This window comes from Sus scrofa, chromosome 1 (assembly GCF_000003025.6).
Source record: "Sus scrofa isolate TJ Tabasco breed Duroc chromosome 1, Sscrofa11.1, whole genome shotgun sequence".
NCBI lineage: Eukaryota > Metazoa > Chordata > Mammalia > Artiodactyla > Suidae > Sus > Sus scrofa.
Genome location: NC_010443.5, coordinates 241569129 through 241588712, shown reverse-complemented (window position 1 = coordinate 241588712; position 19584 = coordinate 241569129). Strand labels below are relative to the sequence as shown.

The 19584-nt window shown below is 45.6% G+C and overlaps 1 protein-coding gene across 3 annotated transcripts in view; it reads right to left on the bottom strand.

Moving 5' to 3' along the window:
- Positions 1 to 18846, bottom strand: part of NR4A3 (nuclear receptor subfamily 4 group A member 3) — a 41869-nt gene extending 23023 nt beyond the window's left edge. The window contains exons 1-6 of one of the 3 annotated variants that reach the window (XM_021083198.1): positions 18282 to 18846; positions 14888 to 15061; positions 13921 to 13992; positions 11598 to 12601; positions 7821 to 7950; positions 7113 to 7285 (exon numbers count right to left, since the gene is read on the bottom strand). In XM_021083198.1, the coding sequence (XP_020938857.1) occupies positions 7113 to 7285; positions 7821 to 7950; positions 11598 to 12599 (1305 nt within the window). In that variant the 5' untranslated portion in view covers positions 12600 to 12601; positions 13921 to 13992; positions 14888 to 15061; positions 18282 to 18846. 3 annotated transcript variants of the gene reach the window in all.

Sequence of the window (19584 nt, the reverse complement as noted above, 5' to 3'; positions counted from 1 at the left end):
TAAGATTTAAAGAAACAGAACAAAATGTTTAGAACCTTTTTCTGCCTGGACTAGCAGTTTATTTCAAAACATGCCAAGGGGGAGTTCCTGTTGTGGCACAGCTGAAACAAATCCAACTAGTTTCCATGATGATGCCAGTTCAATCCCTGGCTTTGCTCAGTGGGTTAAGGATCTGGTGTTGCTGTGAGCTGTGGTGTAGGTCTCAGAATGGCTCAGATCCCATATTGCTGTGTCTGTGGTGCAGGCCAGCAGCTATAGCTCCGATTCAACCCCTAGCCTGCAAATTTCCATATGCCATGGATGTGGCCCTAAAAAGCCAAAAAAAAAAAAAAAATTCCCAAGGTATACTGGACGTGGAATTCGAAAAACCAGGCCCCATCTCTGCTTCCATGCTCCCCCACATCACTCTGTCTCCGGTCTAAGCAGCTTTGGTGTTTCCCAAAGAAAATCTAGAAATAATTGTTTATTGATCATTCTAATCAAATGAGCCAAATAGATAAAGATTTAAAAGTGAATCTCTTTTCTTGTTTATGCCAACTTTTTATTCTAGGCTATATGGATAACTGACCTATCAGTAATCAGGTTTTACCCTAGTATTACATTTACTGACAGCTAATGTTTAGTGCAGATGTCTGTGAAGCATTTAGACTGAGAATCTAGAGCTGCAATGGACATTTTTATTTATTTCTTTGTCTTTTTAGTCTTTTTTTTAGGGCCGCACCCATGGCATATGGAGGTTCCCAGGCTAGGGGTCGAATCAGAGCTGTAGCCACCAGCCTACGCCACAGCCACAGCAATGTAGGATCCGAGCTGCATCTGTGACCTATATCGCAGCTCACGGCAACGCCGGATCCTTAACCCACGGAGTGAGGCCAGGGATCAAACCCGCAACCTTATGGTTCCTAGTGGGATTTGTTTCTGCTGAGCCACGATGGGAACTCCATGGATGTTTTTAAAAGTAAAAGGACTCTACACATTTCAAATGGCAATACTATGGCTGAAGAGGTCCTATTTCAGCCACAACCTAGGCTTAAAATAAGTTATTTGGGAATTACATGAGACCCTTAGTGAATACCAGACCTAAAATTTAGCAATGTGATGTTTTCATAGCAGAGTGGAATCTGATATTTACTCTGTCAGTCCAGGCTAAATATGCACAGTATCCCAAGAACATTTTATCTCCCCTTAGAATGTTACTTTTCCCTGGGTCCTTATATTTCTTTACATTTTAGATGTTATCATTCTATGAGTTAAGCTATGTATACATATTCTTAGGTTCCTACACTTTAAAAATTGGCAATGGATATATTTTGTTCCACATTTCTTCCTTCCTGATCTAATTGCCTCCCCTCGCTAAAAACAAAAACAAACAAACAAAAACCAAAAAACTCTCTTCTCTTCCCATCAATGGCATATATTTGTCTACTTTCTCTCTCCTTCACTGGCCTGTAAGCTCCATAAGGACAGGAGCTACATCTTTTTAAAAAATGTATCCACTGCTCTAGAAGAGTGGTTAAACGAATCAATTACTTTCTGTGAACCTTACCTCTATTGCTCATTCCTTCTTAACTCAAGAAAGTTGGGAAATAGGAGATTTGAGGTAAAATTAAATTGTTGTTATTAAACTATATCAATGCTTCTCAAACCTTAATGTGCCAGAAAATCATCCAAGCCACTTAAAAAAATACAGATTCCTGCCTGTCTTTCTCCAGCCCCCAATTCTGAGACAGTAGGTCTGCGTATGGCCCTGGGAGTCTACATTTTAAGCCAACACCCTGGCTCCTTCTGATACAGACAGTCTGAGCACCATACTTTGGAAAATGCAGAACTGTACCCATAGTGGAATTGTAGCAAGTATAATGGTCAGAGGGTCAGGGAATGAGAAGGCTAAAAGGAGTCATTTAGCCCAATCTCCACACCATTCAAATGAGGAAACTGAGGCCCACTGAGGGGCAGGAACTGAGCTGAAATCATCTAGTGAATTGGCAGCAATCTGAGAGGGTCTTCTGAATCGTTTCCTGAAAGCATGCTGTTTACAGGGTCTTGGGGCTGTTTACTCGACGTCCAATGTGTATCAGCCATGGTGTTTCTGAAGCTATCTTGTTAACATATTTAAATGCTATTTGCTGGGCCTGGTTTTATCTGCACAATATCTCTTATATTTGGAGTCTGTTACTACACTAAGTGACATCCATTACCAGAAAACATCCTAGTTTGCTGGAAAATACTTGAAACAACCAACTAATGAGAATGTGAAGTACATTTTCTCATTAGTAATTATGTAGGCTCTGAAGCCAGGCCCAGTATCTATCTATATATACTTGTATTGCTAAATTAAAAGCAACTGTGGAGTAGAGAATAGCAACATTTCAAGGAGAAACAAATCAAATGTGACATGTTTTGACTGCACTGATATACAATAATCTGAGCTCACTTTTGAAGGAGAGAAGTTTGGCCCAAAGGAGAAAAGAAGGTCCCAGAGCCAGGAACGCTTCACAGAACGAGGAGCTCTCTTTCTGGCCTCTGAAACACCCTTCCCTCTGTGACTTCAACTCTACCCCCTTTCCCACAAATGAGGAAAACTCTCACTTACTACCTTAAAGGCACACAGGCTGGTACAAGAAGATTAGAATATATCTGTCTGGTAAACATTTTCTCATTTCTCAATTTACCTGATTCATTGGGAGAATGTAGCATCTTTAATAACTTTTTTTTTCCCTGCACCCCTGGCATGCAGAAGTCCCTTGACCAGGGATCAAACCCATGCCACAGCAGTAACCAGAGTCATAGCAGTGACCACACCGGATCCTTAACCCACTGAGCCACCAGGGAACTCCCTAATAAATTGTTTTGGCTAAGTCAACTGTCTGACTCAAACCAGACAGGGCACACTCTTACTTAAAATGAAATAAATTATGGATATCACTATGGGATGGGTTTGGCAGGGATAAATGGAGAGGAGACTTTCACTTTTCACTTTATTCACTTCTAAATGGTCTGCCTTTTTCAAAACCAATGAGTATATATTACTTGTATTGTAATTTTTAAAATCTAATAAAGCTTCTATTACAAAAAAAAAAAAAAACAAAAAACAAACACCCACAAAAAACCTAGTACCTTGCCATTAAGTAGAAGTGGCAGAATGGTGAAAGACAAATATATTACCTTGAGTTATGAGATTTGGGTCTAATCCTAGCTCTGCCACTGAACTTAGGGCAAGTTACTTAACCTTTTAAAGCCTTTATTTACTCTTCTGAAAATATGGGTGTTGGATTAGATGACCACAAGATCACCTCCAGTTATATAAATTCATAAATAAAAAATGTTAAGGAGAAGGTAATATGAAAATTGAGTCTTAATGAATGACATAAAAAAAAATTACTGAAACCGTAAATTATACCACCCAAACCAGGGTTTAAGTGAAATTATTTAAGAATATGTGGGATGGTACCTAGCTCAAAGCAGGCATTCGATAAATTAATTTTGCAGAGTCCTCTTGTGGTGCAGTGGGTTAAGGATCTGCTGTTGTCACTGCAATGGCTTGGGTCACTGCTGCGGCACAGGTTCGATCCCTGGCCTGGAAACTTTCACACACCGTGAGTGTGGCCAAAAAACAAAATCGTTTTGCTTCATTTGTTTTATGTTAATTTTTTTTTTTTGAGAACAAAGCAAATTCAATCTTGTGAAGTAACAAGTTACCTAACACACATTCTTTTACGTATATGTATATAAATTTACTTGCATTTAAGGACAATAAAGTAACCCCTAAAATCATAAAATCTTAGAGTTGGAAGGAACTTAATATCAGCCAAAATAACCTCTTTCCATGTGAGGAACCCAGTTAAGGAGTCTCCTTAGTTTCTTCTTGTATTGACGAACTCATGCTTCCACAAGCAGCTCTTGTAGCAGAGAGCTCTTCCTTGTCCTCAGAGTAAGCTGGAAGGGCCCCTCCTCCCTCTAGGTCTGCCCTTGAGAGCAACAGTCCTCTTTGCGACAGGGCAAAAGTGTGACCTAATCTTATCACATCTTCTCTCTTTCTGTCTACATATTTCCATTTCCTCCAACCATCCCTTACAAGTTTCCAGAAACAGTGTGTCCACATCCTTCTTAAACCCTGGCTTGAAACTGAAGTCCATCATTGAAGTGTGGACTAACAGGACAGGGTCTGTGGGACCATCACCAACTTGGTTCAGGTCCCATACGTCTACTGCTGAAGCCTAAGCTAATTCAGCATCCCTCCCTCCACCACACTAATACTTTGTTGATTCTTATTGAGTGTGTATGGAATAAACTCCCGAGATCTACTTAACATGAACCACTGACAGGCCAAAGCTCTCTCATTTTTAAAAATTCTAAATGCTGAGCTTCACATTTATTTTTGTTAACTTTCTTCATGATGGTTTCAGCCCATCCTGTTCCAACCTGTCGAAATCACTCTGAATGTTGATACTGACATCCATCATATTAGCGATCCCTCCCAGCTTTCTGTCATCTGCAAATGTGATCAGCATGCCTTCTATGCCTTCATCCAAGTTTTTGATGAAAACTCACTGTCTTTTTTTTTTTTAACAGAGACTTTTAATTTAATTGATTTGGGTCCAATTTTTGATAATTTTGTAAAGCTATCTAAAAGCAGGAGAATCCAAGCTATGAGGTTCAACCTGATTCCAAAACAATGCAATTAAAACAAATATGCTTTGCAAAATTGAGCCAGGCCCCAAAGGTAGTATCAGTGTGACCCAGACTCTGGCATGGCCAATCTGCTATTTTGGACAAGGCTAACAATTAAACTGGATAAATGTTTGTTGATGAGGATGATGACTCTAGTCTAACACACTGAAAGGCGCAGAAGCAAGCAAACACAGTGGATTGATTTTTCAGTATGGAGACAGTTCCCAGCTGGGACAACTCAAAGTATTGGGGAGAGTTTGCTACTGAATAACTAACTAGGCCATGTATACCAATAATTGGATAATTTGAGGGCCCCCATATCACTTTGGGGCCTAAATTCTCTGGACTGGACATCAATGATGATTCCAAACGCCCGGAAAAAATGTCACATTGCATGCTGTGGCCTCAGTGTAGGCAGTGCCAAGAAGCTTACTTCATTAATTAAGGTGAATTGCAAAAGGGAAGGCCAGAGTTGGTTATTCCCAAATGCTTTTCTATCACCTACTCTCACTGAAACCAGAGAGGCAGCGAAGTTTGGTATTTAAGAGCACAGAATCTAGGGCCCAAATCACTTGGCTTCTAATTCTGTCTCTGATACGTGATAACTATGTGACCTTGGGCAAGTCAGTCTTTTAGCCTTTTTCAGTTTTGATCTCCTCATCTATAAAATAGAGAACATAACACTTACCTTACCGGTATTGCTACATGCCACCTGATATTGCAGTGTTTGTACTCATTAGACTATTCAACAAATGTGAAAATAAGAAGGTTTGGTCAAGGAGATAACATACAGGACACTGAACTAAAGCTTTGACAAGCATCATCTTATTTGAACTTCAAAAAACAACCCTGGAAAGTAGATACTACTATTATTAGTTCATAACAGATGAGGAAACTGAGGTATTAAATTTTATCAGCTGCTCAAGGTCACCCAGCTAGTACATGATGTTGTTGGGATTTTAATCGAGGCCTGGATGGTTCCAAAGCCTAAGCTCTTAAGCGCTCCATTTTTCTGTTAGACTATTATTTGAGACTTGACTTTGGTCAAGAGATGCTACTTGTAATCAGAATAAGAGTCCTCAACCTTTGATGCTAAGCATCTATCATGCTTCTCATATGAAGTCTTGTGCTCAAGTGTGGAGAGGAGGTTTCACAGCATGTAATGAGGGAAGAGATGCGGGAAAGAGGATCGCAGCAGATATACCCATCACCTCTTCACTTCTGTCAACATTGCGACCTAAAAGGAGGGCACGTAGCAGGCACACTCACACTCTTGGCCAGCCCTCCAACCAGAAGTTTGAAATACTGATTAGACCTGCAGAGGGCAATCTGGTAGTAAGTGCCAAGCCAAATCAACCAACTGGGGATCCTGGACTGGATATCTCTCTCATCTGTGTAAATCGTGTTTCTAAGTTTTCTTGTCTTGGGGTGGGGTAACTGTCCTTATAGTTCATGGTTCCTTAAATGGTTAGATGAGACAAAGCACCACAATGTCTAGCATGTAGAAAATGTCCAATAATTGTGACCTTTTTCCTTTCTTTTCTTCTGTGGTAAAACTCTGTCTTGCTAGAAGATTGCTTTTCTAAGTTTCTGCTAAAACTGCCTTCCAGTAATGTTTATACATTTGCACAAAAAATCCTTTCTCATCGTTATTCTTTGTGTTATCCAAATTTCTGGGAATTTGCAGAGTTCAAACTGATATTTTACTATATCCCATATGAAATAAAAATGTTGATATGTTTTGGTTGACTTCAATAACAACACTGGGTGTAATCATTTACAGTTTTCAAATATGTTCTCAACATCATTCCTGTGTGACTGATGTTCAAAACATCCCTCAGAGGTTAAATATTGTAATCATCTCCACTGTAGGGATGAGAAAGCCAAGAGAGGGAGCCAGGTGACACAGGCAGGAAGCAGCAGAGGCAGCGTTCCATCCCAGTCCTCCTGACACCTCCTGATGTCAAGGCCAGAGTTTGCTCTTCTCCATCAATGGTCTAATCCCTCTGAATAAGCAGCAGGTCAATCAATGTCGGTGGAACTGGGTAGACTGCTTAGGGATAGCTTGAGGCTTGCCCAGATGGTTTGGTCACAATATGAAAAAAATAGTAGTCACTTTGTCTAGAGCATGAACAAATTCTACAAACTGTAATTCACCTGTGTGAATTTTCACTGGCACAACCATCAGGAATCTTGCAACCACGGGTATGACAGGTGCAGCACTGTCAGGGTCATTTGTTAAGGCATTTAGAGATTCAATAAGGCAAAAATTATTTGGTGCAATGGATGTACCGGAATTGCTAAGTGAAGTGAAAAAATATAGAAAAGGTATGAAAACTGTTTAGCACAGTGCCAGGCACAGAGTCATTCGATTCACTCTTACTACTTGTATCATAGAGACCCTGATCATTCACTCAAAAGCACAACATCATAAAACTTACTCTGGAATAATCAAGATCTCTGGGCGTTGAGTCTGTTAAAGCTCGGACAAGGGCATTCATCATACAGACCGGAGGAGAAGGTGGAGAGGGCTGAGAGGGTTCCTGCTGTAACGGGCTCTTTGGTTTGGAAGGCAGCCGACCTCTCCTCCCTTTCAGACTATCTGTACGGACAACTGACACCGAGAGAAAGAAAGAAAAAAAAGTGTCTTCAAAGATATCCATGTATAGCCCTAAATCACAAAAGGGAATCAAAACACTTTACAGTTGAGAAAATCATTAATGAGACCAACCGTTTAAAAGTGGTATTAAATTTGGAGTAATATCCACACCATGATTTAAAGAGAGTTGAAACAAGCAGCATAGAAGTCACCCCATACTTACATTTGGTAATGAATTAGCCCTAAAAGTATCCTTCTCAAACAGAACAAAGATGTATGTACACACGCTCTCTATTGATTTTGAGAAATTAGAATAAGTAGTCCTTAGCTATTTTTAAAAGTAAATATACACCATAAAAATAAAATGTTGAAAGAAAAGGGAAACTAGGAATATTCACTGTCCCAATGTAAATATTAACTTTTTTTCAATGACATCTGAGAATATTTATAAGCAAGCTGGATAAGAAGCATTATATCCATACCTTCTTTAACCATTCCGACATCTGAGAATATTTATAAGCAAGCTGAATAAGAAGCATTATATCCATACCTTCTTTAACCATTCCGACACTGAGACACTTCTGAAATCGACAGTACTGACATCGGTTTCGACGCCTCTTGTCTACGGGGCAGTTTTTATTTGCCAGGCAAACATATTTTGCATTTTTCTGCACCGTTCTCTGAGAAAATACAATACAGAGATAGTCAACTAATAGTTTCTGGAAAGAGGTAGGACCTGACAAGATGTATTTTAATTACAATGTGAAAAGCGACAGTGCAATTCGTATAATTAGATAAATTTAATTTCCTAACACGCTAGCCTGCAGGAAAAACAATTTTATTAGTGTTAGCTGCTGACAATGAAAATCATCTCGGATTGTTCTGAAGCAAGTCTCAGGAGACACCCAAGTCTGAATGATAAAATCATATCTGAAATTACCAGGTCAACATATCATACCTTGGAGGATTAGATTATCTCCACTTTTAATATCCCTTTGGGAACAATTTTCTACTTGTTCCACTCCCCTGATTATTGCTGACCTTATTAAAATAAAATCAAAATTATCTGGGATGTACTTTGTTGGCTATCACTACTGTAAGTCAAATATCACGGAAACTGGCTTTGTTCCCCAATAGAGATGAAATCATAAAGAGCAAAAATCATGACTTATCTAGTTATAACATATAGGAAATAATGTTTTAATGCAAAAAAATCACTTAATCAGCCTATGTAGTATATTTTATTTTTAAAAGAATATATATGGTAGACTGTCCATTTCTGATTTTTCAAAAGCAAAATCTTAAACTTGGATACTAAAAACCACTATCACTTCCAAGAAAGAAAATAAACCCAAATAAACAAAAAGAGAATGAGATATAGGAAGGAATAAGAGAGGCATATATTTTTAATAAAATTAACAGGTTATTTTGTCAAAGACTATTGACAAAAGACAGCAAACTAGCTATATTATAAAAAACATCATAAAATTTTGGGGCTTGGATATAAAATAATGTTGGATTCTTCAGAAAATCATATAATTTTAAAATGACACATGAAATAATTAAGGATATTTTATGCCTCAAGTATAAGAATGCTTGATTTTTTAAAAAATCAATAACATTTGTGTAAGCAGATGTGTATTTACCATTAGAGTGAAATCATTCAGAAACTACCTGGATCTACTCAACTCCAAAAATAGCAGAAAGTTGAAATTTATTTGGTAAGCCTGGGCTGTATTAAAAAAAAAGAAATTCAGGTAAATTTGGGATTGGTGATCTATTTTGTGTCTAAAATTTTACCTTTACTTTATCTTTTTTAATTTTCCGCAATTCTCAACCCCCTTGTTTAGCTTTCACTTTATAACCTTTTAATTTCATTTTAAGAGATCATTTCTACAGTGCTTATATAAAATTTAAAGCCAGATACACTTTCTCTGATTTAGCAGGTGTTCAGTTTAAAATGCAAAATTCCCCAAACACACACATATTTAATGAGTTTCCAACATTTAAATTCTCAGCAGTCTGTAAGGGTGGAAAACTTGTGTTTTCTGAACAAAGCACTCTCACTGAACACACAGTAATTTTTAAAACCCTATTTCTTGCCATTGTCCTCAAGGCTATTCACCAGTTTGAGTGCTGGTGGCATTTTTGCTTCAGGTATCATTTTCCTAATAACCTGAAACCTTCCCCACATTTGTGTGTGCCTGCACAACAGTTTAAGGACAGGGAGAGATCGTTATGGTTCAATCACTGAATTCCCATCATTAACTGCACTTCATGTCACATTTTTAAAGAATTCAATTTAATGGTAGAAAGCCACTGGGTAAAACCTGCTCCCCCGTTCCCTTAATTAACAGATCTGTGGGGTGGTTCTCCCCTATCCAACCCTCACCCTTTCGAGTACAGATTTGTTTTCAAGGGATTGTTGCAGAAAAAGGATGCTGTTGGGGAACACTTAATTGACATTTCTGGACCAGGAATGTATTACCACTCCTGTATTTTGGTCAACTCTCAATTATTCAGGGGTGATTATATTTGTGGATTACTTGTACTTCTCTCAATTGTGTTTCTTTCTCCTCTCCTCCTTCGGCTGCCTGTTTCACTGCCCTTTGGCATTTCCATTGAAATGCTGTGAAACTCAAATCTGCTAAAGAAATACAGTTACTTGAAAGTAACCCTGGTAAAGGTTGACTAGTTAAGACAGAAAAAACTGGCTAAACTGATGATTCTACATTTAAAATATTATAATCCTGCATACCTCCTGTATGGCACTTAACACACTGCAAAGTCTTGCCACAAGCATTTTCTTATTTATCTGCAGAATTTAATTAATCACATGATTCCTATACCCAGATCAAAACTAACTGTTGCTTGTTGGTATGTATATCAAGGCATATATGTGCATTTTTTTATAGATACTTTATAATTCTCATTTATAAGGAACTATTGTTTTATGGCCTTTCAAAGATTATAAAGAAAGATTATAAAGTGCTTTCATAAATGTTTTATCTCCTTTAATACTTACAGCCCTTCTCTGAATTTTATTCACTTGTTAGGGAAACTGAGGCCTGGAAGGAAGTGTCATGCCCAACATCATAAGACTGGTAGGTGGCAGATCAAAGACTCCTATTTGAGTGTTCTGACTCCACTTCCAGCATGCACCCAGCTATACTCTATTGTCTCCCAAAACCTCATTACCCAACCAGCATCCAGCTTCCCCTCTCCCTCCACCCTGCCCAGCACTGAAGGCTAGGAAGTGATTAGGGTGGAAGAATATTTGTGGGTTTGCAAATGCCTAAAATAACAGCTAGGGGAGTGAGAAGTCGGGGTCCCTGGTGAGAGTGGTGCAGATTTAAGTGTCTGAAGAAGTCTGGGAGTAAACTGCAAATGTAGAGCAGCAGGAGAACAAGGTCTTTTGCCCCTGAGTGATGAAAAGGGTGCCAATCTCAAAAGTCAGGAGAAAACAGCTGAAAATGTCCCCAAGTGCCACTAAAACACCACTCTAGGCTTCAGTTTCTTTGTGGCTAAAATAAAGGGGAGGCTGAAGACCCTCCCACTGTAAAATTCTCCTTTGGGTCTAGAAGATAATGAAGAGCAACCACACCTGGCACTATGTGTGGCACAGAGGTGGAATGGATTGGTAAGGCCCCAGCTTCTTCCTTCTATGAAGGGAATTGCCCCAAACTGTATCCATCAGTTGTTGCGCCTGTCTATTCTGCAGCTGTAGGGCTGTGAAGAGGATATGTGCTTTGGGGTCATGTAAACATGAGCTGGCATCCTGCCTCCATTTCACTCTCTGAGTGTGTTTCTAACAGCAGATGAATAACCTCTCTGAGCCTCCATTTCCTCATCTATGAAACAAGGACAATCAATTTCAACCTTCAAGATGCTGTTAGTAAAAACAGCTAGTGGGTGGCCAATATTCAATCTCAATTCTGTCTGATTCTGGAGTCCTAGCTCTTATTACAAGAATTAAATGAAATACAAATATTCAGGGCCTGGCACACAAACTCTATTCCCTCAGATATCCTGGATGTACAGAAGAAGGACTCAATGAGGTGTTTGTATTTTTGAGGTCACAGGCCCCTTGGCAAACCTACTGAAAGTTCTCTCCAGAAAAATCATCAGAAGGTAATGCCAAGTCAGGAAGTTCACAGTCCCCACAAGTCCATCTGGGACAGCCTCCTGGAATGGAGATCAACTTAAAAAGCCCTGAGAAAGTGGGTGTGAAAGTGCTAGGAATGGCTACAGGAACGTGTAGCTTAGATGCTCACTTGAGCAGGAGGGCTCCGGAGGGGAGGGGGCGCTGGAAGAGGCAAGTGCTCACCTTGAAGAAGCCCTTGCAGCCCTCGCAGGTGCGCACGCCATAGTGCTGACAGGCGGCGTTGTCCCCGCACACGGCGCACGTCCCCTCGCCTGACGCGGTGCTCCTGTTGGGCGGAGACGGCAGGCTGGGGCTCTCGCCCAGTAGGCTGGACGTGGTGGGGGAGGTCGTGAGGCCCAGCGGCGAGAAGGCCAGCGCGGCCGCCCTTTTGGCCAGTGGCAGCCCGTACGGGTGGCCCTCGAGCGCGGCGGCCTGACTGCCTGCGGCGGCGGCGGCGGCGGCGGCGGCGGCTCCTAGCGGCAGGCCAAGCGCGGCAGCGGCCGTCGGGTCGTAGCCGAGATGGTGGCCGCCGGCGGGGCTGGGCGCGGGCGGATGCGGCGGCGAGGGCTTGAAGTGGAAGAGAGGGAAGCGCGCGCCGGCCACCGTGGGCACCGCCTTCATCGGCGGGTCGAGCAGCGGGCCGGGCGCGATGCAGCCCTGCGCAGAGGGCAGCGCGTCTTCCCACAGCGCCCCCGCCTGCTGGGGGAAGACCGGCGTGGTGGGGGTGGACGGCGGGGACTGCTTGAAGTACATAGAGGTGCTGGGCAGCACCTCGTCCTCCGGACCGGAGGGGGGCGGAATGGATGGCTGCTGCTGCTGCGGAGGTGGCTGCTGCTGCTGCTGCTGCTGCTGGTGGTGGTGATGGTGGTGGTGGTCGTGGTGGTGATGGTGGTAGCCGTGCGCGCGGCCCTCCTCCATCTTGATCAGGGGCCGAGGCCCCGACGGCTGCATTTGGTACAGGCAGGAAGGCTTGAGTTCGTAGTTGCTGGAGTAGCCCTCCATGAAGGTACTGAAGCTGGGCAGGGACGTTGTAGCAGTGGCCGTGATCTCGGTGCTGCCAAGGTCCATGGTCAGCTTGGTGTAGTCAGGATTCATGATCTCTGTGGTGTATTCCGAGCCATATGTCTGGGCTGCATAACTGGAACCTGGAGGCGAAGGGCTATACTGGGCTTGCACGCAGGGCATATCTGCAGGGAGAGGGAAAAGGATCTCTCAAAGCAAGTATATACTCCTCCTAGCTAATAGGTAGCAATGGATTAATTGCTGTTTAATAAAATGGGAAATAGAGAGGAAGTGACATTCTTTCCTCCCTCTAGTAGCATAGATTTAAAGCCTACCTGCTTGCCTGCCTTGCCTGCCTGCCTGCCTTCCTTCCTTCCTGTCTTCCTTCCTTCCATCCAAAGAAAGCTAAATCCCTGACAAACTGTCAAAGAGGCCGCAGGTGGCCAAAACCTGGCCTCCTGGGGACCTCTGTGCCCACCTTCCTTCCCTTGCCCTGTCCTCCACCAGACCTGAGAAATTTGATGTCTTTCCTCATAAACCCAGTTGTGCTTTTAAAAGTGGTTTTTAGCCCCATAGCTTAAATGGAGTGACCTCCACCATAAATTGGGAGGACAAAGAGGATGCCAGTGAATGCCTTGTTGGTTTATTTGGGGGAAAGAGGCCACTGGTCCTCCAAGTCACTCTTTGATTTATAAACCTATAAGTTAGTAAAAGAAAAAGAAAAAAGAAAAAAGAAAAAAAAAAAAAGGTGTCCTACATGGGACTTACTGGCCTAGTGACATTTTAGCATTTTATGAGTGCCAGCTGAGGCTACCCACACATGGTTGTGGTTGCTTTCTCCCACCCCCTCTCTACTCCTCCAAACAGGGCTAGCAGCCTGCTCAAACTGGACCCCTGTTGATGATTTCAGCCAACTAGGTGGTGAGGTGGGAATATAGGCCTAGGAAATGGACTCGGGGGAGTTTGAGCCATCTGCAAAGAAAAAGATCAGCTGCAACAAAACACCCACCAAACCTGCTCTCTGTCATATAATATATATACATATATATGTATGCATATATATATATTCCCACCAATTCTGAGAAATAAAATATATCAGTGGCTACTTGATGACAATAGTTTACAGTTCTCATAAGAGATGAGTTATCTACATATTTTCCTATGATAGAATAATTAGCACTCTTAGAAAAGAAAGCAGTTTCTTAATAGGTTTAGTTTCTCTGAGCCCACAAAGCATCTGACATGCAGGGTGCTTATTATTGTTCAAAGAAGTTGAGCTGGGTGAGAAAGCCCTGAGAATTATTGGACCTAATGGATGATTTATCTAATTATTTTCTTTTCTTTATGGCTAAATATAAATAGTAAATTGGGCAGTTTCTGGTGGTTGGTGTTTCTGAACCAAAGGAAAACCATGTACTTAACATCTCTTTGGAGTCTATGGTCCAAAGGGTGTGACTAATAGAAAAGTGAATACTTCACATTTCCTTTGACATCTTTCTCTTACCCACATTTCCAAATCTGATTGAGTCATGCGTGTATGGGATGAAATCTTGACTTGAAAAAAGGTGATGAGGGCCTGTTGGAAGAAGCAGTGATGAGGAGAGGCCAGTTCAAGCCTTATTTTCCAAGCAGGGCCTTACAAACACTCATTAGTTTGAAGTTAAAGGAGCACTTATCCTGCAGTCCAGTTGTTAGGGTGAAATGAAAGGCTAGTCATTTAAAAGAAAGAACATGGCCTGATGTTTCATCTGTTCTCCTTCCTTTCTCCATTAGTCTTTTCTATCATTTTTCCTTGCCAGTCTCTACCTATTGCACTTCTCTGTATCTTTTGGAGGTTTCAAGATAGAAGATGAGCTTCCTGGGACTGAGTTCTATTTATCTTCATATCTTTGGTGCCTACACAGCCCAGGCACCTGGTATCCCTTTATCAAATGCATAAAGGTGTTACAAGCCAAATGTGGAATCCTTTCTTTTGCCCAGCTCAAATTTACTCCTTGGTTTTCAGCTCAAGCGCTTTCTCTCTTTCCCTCTGAGCATCAATAATCCAACCGTCTGCACCCAAATGATTTGGGTTTTATACCAACCAAATGCTTTGTATTGTTCCAAAATGATCCCATAACTCTTAAATGCATTAGCATTAAAAGGAGAGCAAAAAAAAAAAATGAAGACATTAAAATGTACAAAAAGATCCTAATCTTTTGTTGTATTTGCATTTTTCTTAGGAAAAATATTTTTGAGAAATGAAATGCTTAATTTAATCTGGCTGCTCCACTAGGTAGCAACAGGGTGTGTTATCCAGAGGAGCTTCGTGCAAGCAAGCCACCTGTGCTGTGAAATTCGCGGCCAGCTGTCACTCACTGTCCTGGCCCTGGGCAAGTCGACCAGCCTGCCCGAAGGGTGCGTGGCTCCTCCTCTCCCACCCCTCCCAGCCCGGGGTGGCGGGGAATAAGGGGTCGTGTCTTCCCACCTACCTGGAGGGTATCTTGCGCGCTGAATGGTGGGGCTGGGGGTCTCTCCAGCAGAGGCTGAGAGTGGAGGAGGCGGGGACGTCCTGCGAGGCGAAGCGGCGGCGGCGCTGCCCGGCTCTGCTGAGGGTCCAGTCTCAGGGGTGGGGTTTGCCGGGCTGCGCTCTTCCGCAGTGGGCTCTGCCAGCACCAGGAGAGAGGACAAAGGTTACAGTGAGACCAAGCTAGGTCACCTTGGCCTGGACTGAGCATACAGAAGTGGAGGTTGTGGGGATCTCTAGAAACGCTACGTTAATTACAAAGAATTATAAAGGTAAGACAGCAGGGTTTAAGGTGCCCGAAATGCGCTGGCCCAAAAGCATCACAGCTCCTTGGGAGAGCTCAGGAAAGGTTGTCCGGTTTTGTGGTTCCCGAACACAGACTAAAAAACGCGCAGCCTGTCGTTGCCCAAAAATTAATCTACCTGTCCCCACAACTGGTTCTGAGAAAGCGAAGTCAGGAAAACCAAAGAATGGAGGACAATCGAGGAAAGAGTTCCTCCAGAAATTCAGAGTCAGAGAGTGTGCACGAGCGGAAAATATTTTCCAATTCCACCAGCCTCCACCCCCAAATACAAATTTTACACATTGCATAGGAAATGCACAAGATCCGGAACGAATGCATGAATGCCCCGAGGAATTAAGAAAGTCTGCGCTTTTCATTCTAAATGCTAATGGGGCTTCGCTTCTATTTGCCGCGAGTTTCGGGGGCCAGGGGTCAAGCAAACAAAAGGGCACAGTGGAAACAGGCCGGCGCTGGAAGCCAGGAACAAGGCGGTTGGCGTTTGCTGCTGGTGGTGGGAGCGGAGGGAGGCCCCCGGCACCCAGCGGGCGGTATCCCAGAGGGTGGGCGACTTCGAGGCTTGGGGCCATCCCGCGACCCGGGGGGGGGGGGAAATTCCGGAGGGCACCGAGCGCGGCTCCGGGCGAGCGTGAGCATCTCTGCGCAAAGCCCGAGTGAAACTTTGTAGCTGGAGCGCGTTTCGGCGGGCCTTTGGAAGAATCCCAGGACCCCAAACTTCGGCCTGTAGCGCCCCCTTTGCCCGGACCCACTTGCAACTTAAGGGATGGGAACCGGGAGCCGAAACCACTCCCTCAAACTACCAAAATCCAAAAACCCTTGCGGGTGCGCGAGCCGCGTGTGTCCAATAAGTTTTGTCTCCCGCCGCCCTAGCGCTCGAGGCTGGTTGAATGAAGAGAGAGGGGGGGATCGGAGCTCCCAGACCTGAGAAGCCCTCGACCGCCAGGAAATGGGGGATTCACTCCGCCCCTCGAACCCCTAGCCCCAGCTGATAGATACTACAGAAAGCTTGCGCGCGCCCTAGCGCAGGCACGGGCAGATCTTCCCACGGTTGTATCTTGCACTTTCCGTCCCTTCCGCGTCTTCAATGGGAATCTTCAGTAACCTCCCACCACCTCCTGCAGGTGCCCACATCCCCGCCCTTCCCCAGGGCCTTTCAAGCGGAGTCTCTCTCCAAGGTTCGGCCTCTGACTGGGGTGGGCGACGGTAGCGTCTCCTCTAGGAAGGGGCACCCCTCGAGCGCCCAGCATTCACGGTGGAGAGCCACATCACGTTTCTTACAGCGCAGCGGAGCTCCTCTTTGCTCTCTCCGCCCTCCGCCCCCCCCCCCCCAAAGGGCCGGTTACCTAGGCAAAGCCTCAACGCCGGGAAACACGTTGCTTCGCTTCTGCTCGCGGCCGCTGAGGCCGGGAGCACGGAGCCTCGGGGTTGTAAATTAGGAAGAAATAACTGCCTCTGTCAAAGCCCCTTTCTTTCTCCTGGGCAGACGAAAGGAACACCCCCGTGTTCCCCTCCCCGTGGTGAAGTGTGTGGAGGAAACCGTGAAACGCACCATTGTGACCCGGGCTCCTCCGCGGAGTTTCCAACCCTGCGGAGCGGGGGCGGAGGTTGGGCGGGGGCAGGAGGAGTGGAGGAGAGACTAACAGAAAGGGAAAGACAGAGATTCTCAGAAAGACCATGGGAGAGGAGACAAACCGCAGGGGAGAATTTCTGCGAGCTCACCGTCCCAGGGACGGGGATGGGTGGGCACAGGAGGAGGAAGCAGGTGTGGAAGCTGCCTTGGTCTAAGGGGTCTTTGGTATTCATATTAGGAGCGTCTCTTTCCGATAACTCGAATGAACTCTAACTTCATTCATTGTGCCCAGTAGCCTCATTGGGCAGCTTTTCTTTTCCTCAGTCAGTTCTATAAAACATTTCTTCGTCGTGGGAAGAGTAGACGCATGACTGGATTCGCGATGAAATGATCGAAAGGCACCCTGTTCCTGGAACCCTAGGGCTCTGGGATAACAGCCCGAGATTTCTGATTACAAAACTCCTTGCAGCACTACCCTCTGGAGAATCCGTGGGAATAATAAATAAATGACAATCTCCAAGAACATTCTTTGGAATCAGGGGACAAATGCTTTCCTCCTCGCGACCGCCCCAAGCTTCCAACAGGTTCGAGAGTTGCCTTTGGAAGTCAGTCTCCGCAAGTCTGCGCTCACTTGACCGCTCTCCACTCACCACCTAGAACTTTCCTTTCTATGAGGAGTAAAACACTCCGAGCAACTTCTCCAATAGCGCGAGTTCTGTCAGTTAAGAGTAAAGCAGGCCCTTCCCATACCGAACCAAGGCCCGGAGGAGAGGGACACCGTCCCCACGCGCGTCGGGGCACGGGGGTCGGCAATTACACCCGATTACCTCCGAAGTGAAAAGTGTAAACGGGCAAGACAGCGACGCCAGGCAGACGTGCCTGGTAGAGCCCCAGGCTCATTTCAATACAATAAGCCACATTCCTACAATTACGCCGTCTTCCCTGAGATCCTCGGAGCGCCCCTGCAAACCCTGGCCGCTGCTGCCCAGGCCCTTTCCCTCCTAGGCTTCCTCCCATACAACAAGCTCGGAGTCACCATTAAGTATATTAACTTGGACCCATTGGAGCCCCAATTTTCAATCCTAGTTAAAAGGCAAGAAAATTACTGCCGTTCATCACCGGAGCTGCAACTCCCTGCCGCTGCGGCTGCCGCCGCCGCCTAGAGCATCATTACCATGACAACTAGAGCCGAAATACCCTGAATTACATTGCTGTAGCTGCTACCGCACAAATCCCGGTCCTCTTTGTTAGAGGCTTTTCGCCTCTTCGGGTAGGGGAGGAAGCCCACATACTCCAGAGATCCTCACGGCCCGCTACAGGGGAAAAGTTTCAGATCAGAATCCACTGGCGGCTCTGCTAGCAAAGCCGGAGCGAGGAGGCGAGGGGGGAAAACCCCACGCTCAAAGTTGTCAATTTCAGAAGCCAAGCTTCCCAGCGCGCCAACTTTTTAGCAAGTCCCCCAATTAACTGAGCGAATCTCATACGTACTTGAGTGCTGTGGCGGTTCCGTCTTTAGAGCGAGTTTCTAGAAAGCTGCCCCGAAATCTGCACTGAGGGGGAGTCACAGTTGCTGTCCCGCAAGGGCTGCAGTGTACAAGTCCAGCGGCTCCCGGAGGCAGTGAGCAGCTGGCTGGGGATGCTGAAATCCCGACTCATGGGAGAGCGCCGCCGAGGGGTTCCGCGGGCGTCCTGGCTCCGGCCGCGACCAGGGGGGAGGATGCCGCCTCTGTTCCCACCTTCACGGCCACCGCCGGCGCTGTCAGCGTAGCAAAGTGAACCCGGGAGTGTCGTCCGGCTGCCGCACAGCGCTGCACCCGCGAGGGCGCAGGACGAGAGGGGTGTGAGCGCGCGGGAGAGAGTGGAGTGTGTGTGTGGAGCGTGTGTGCGTGTGTGTGTCTGTGTGTGCGAGTGAGGGAGCGGGTGTGAGCTTGTCTGTGTGTGGGGAGCGGAGGAGGAGCAGGAGCTGGAGGGGTGGGGGGCGGGAGGCAGGAGACTCCGCTCTCCCGGCTGCGCGTTCGCTCGCTCTCTCGGCACGTCATTTATGCCACAGGAGCCCTAGCGGCCTCTCCATAGAGTGCCTGGAATGCGAGACGTCAATGTGACGCCATGGGACGCTACGTCACCCTCCTCCTCCCTCCCTGGCCCAGCCGGTTCCGCGTGTGCGAGGGAGGGGGTGTGTGTGTGCATGTGCGCGCGCGCGTTCCCAGGCCTTTCGCAGGGCAGCACAATGGAAACTGCGCCGCGCGGCCAGTCACGGCCCGGGGGCCTTTCGGACCCGCGCTGCCAACCCCTTTGCAGCAGCGCAGCTGGCCCCGGCGTTAGTGTGTAGGAGAGTGCAAAGGCCCGCCCGCGGGTCAGGCGGGACCGCCCAGCTGTCAGGCTCGGGTGGAGTAGAGTTGGAGGAGTGCTGCTGGCGTGCCTCCGAGGCTGCCCCGAGGCAGGGAGCCAGGGCGAGGGGGTAAGAGAGAGGACAGCTCTTCCGAAAGGGAAGGCTCCGCCAGCCAGCTTCTCCGAGTGACCTGGCAGCCAGTGCAGGAGTCAGGCACCAGTCCGAAGACTCCCTGAGGTGCAGCTGCGCTTTCCCCAAGCAACAGTTCTAAAGCTGTTTACGTCTCTCTGGCCCTTTGCGCCTTGGCTAATCCCTGTCCTCCTCGCATCATTTGCAGGGTGCGTGCTTCGCAGAAGGATGAGGATGGCTCTGGGAAGATAAATTTTATTTCTTTACAGATAAGGTGTGGGTTGCTTAACTGGACCTAATAACCCAGCTAAGTGCACAGCCATCATCCATGCG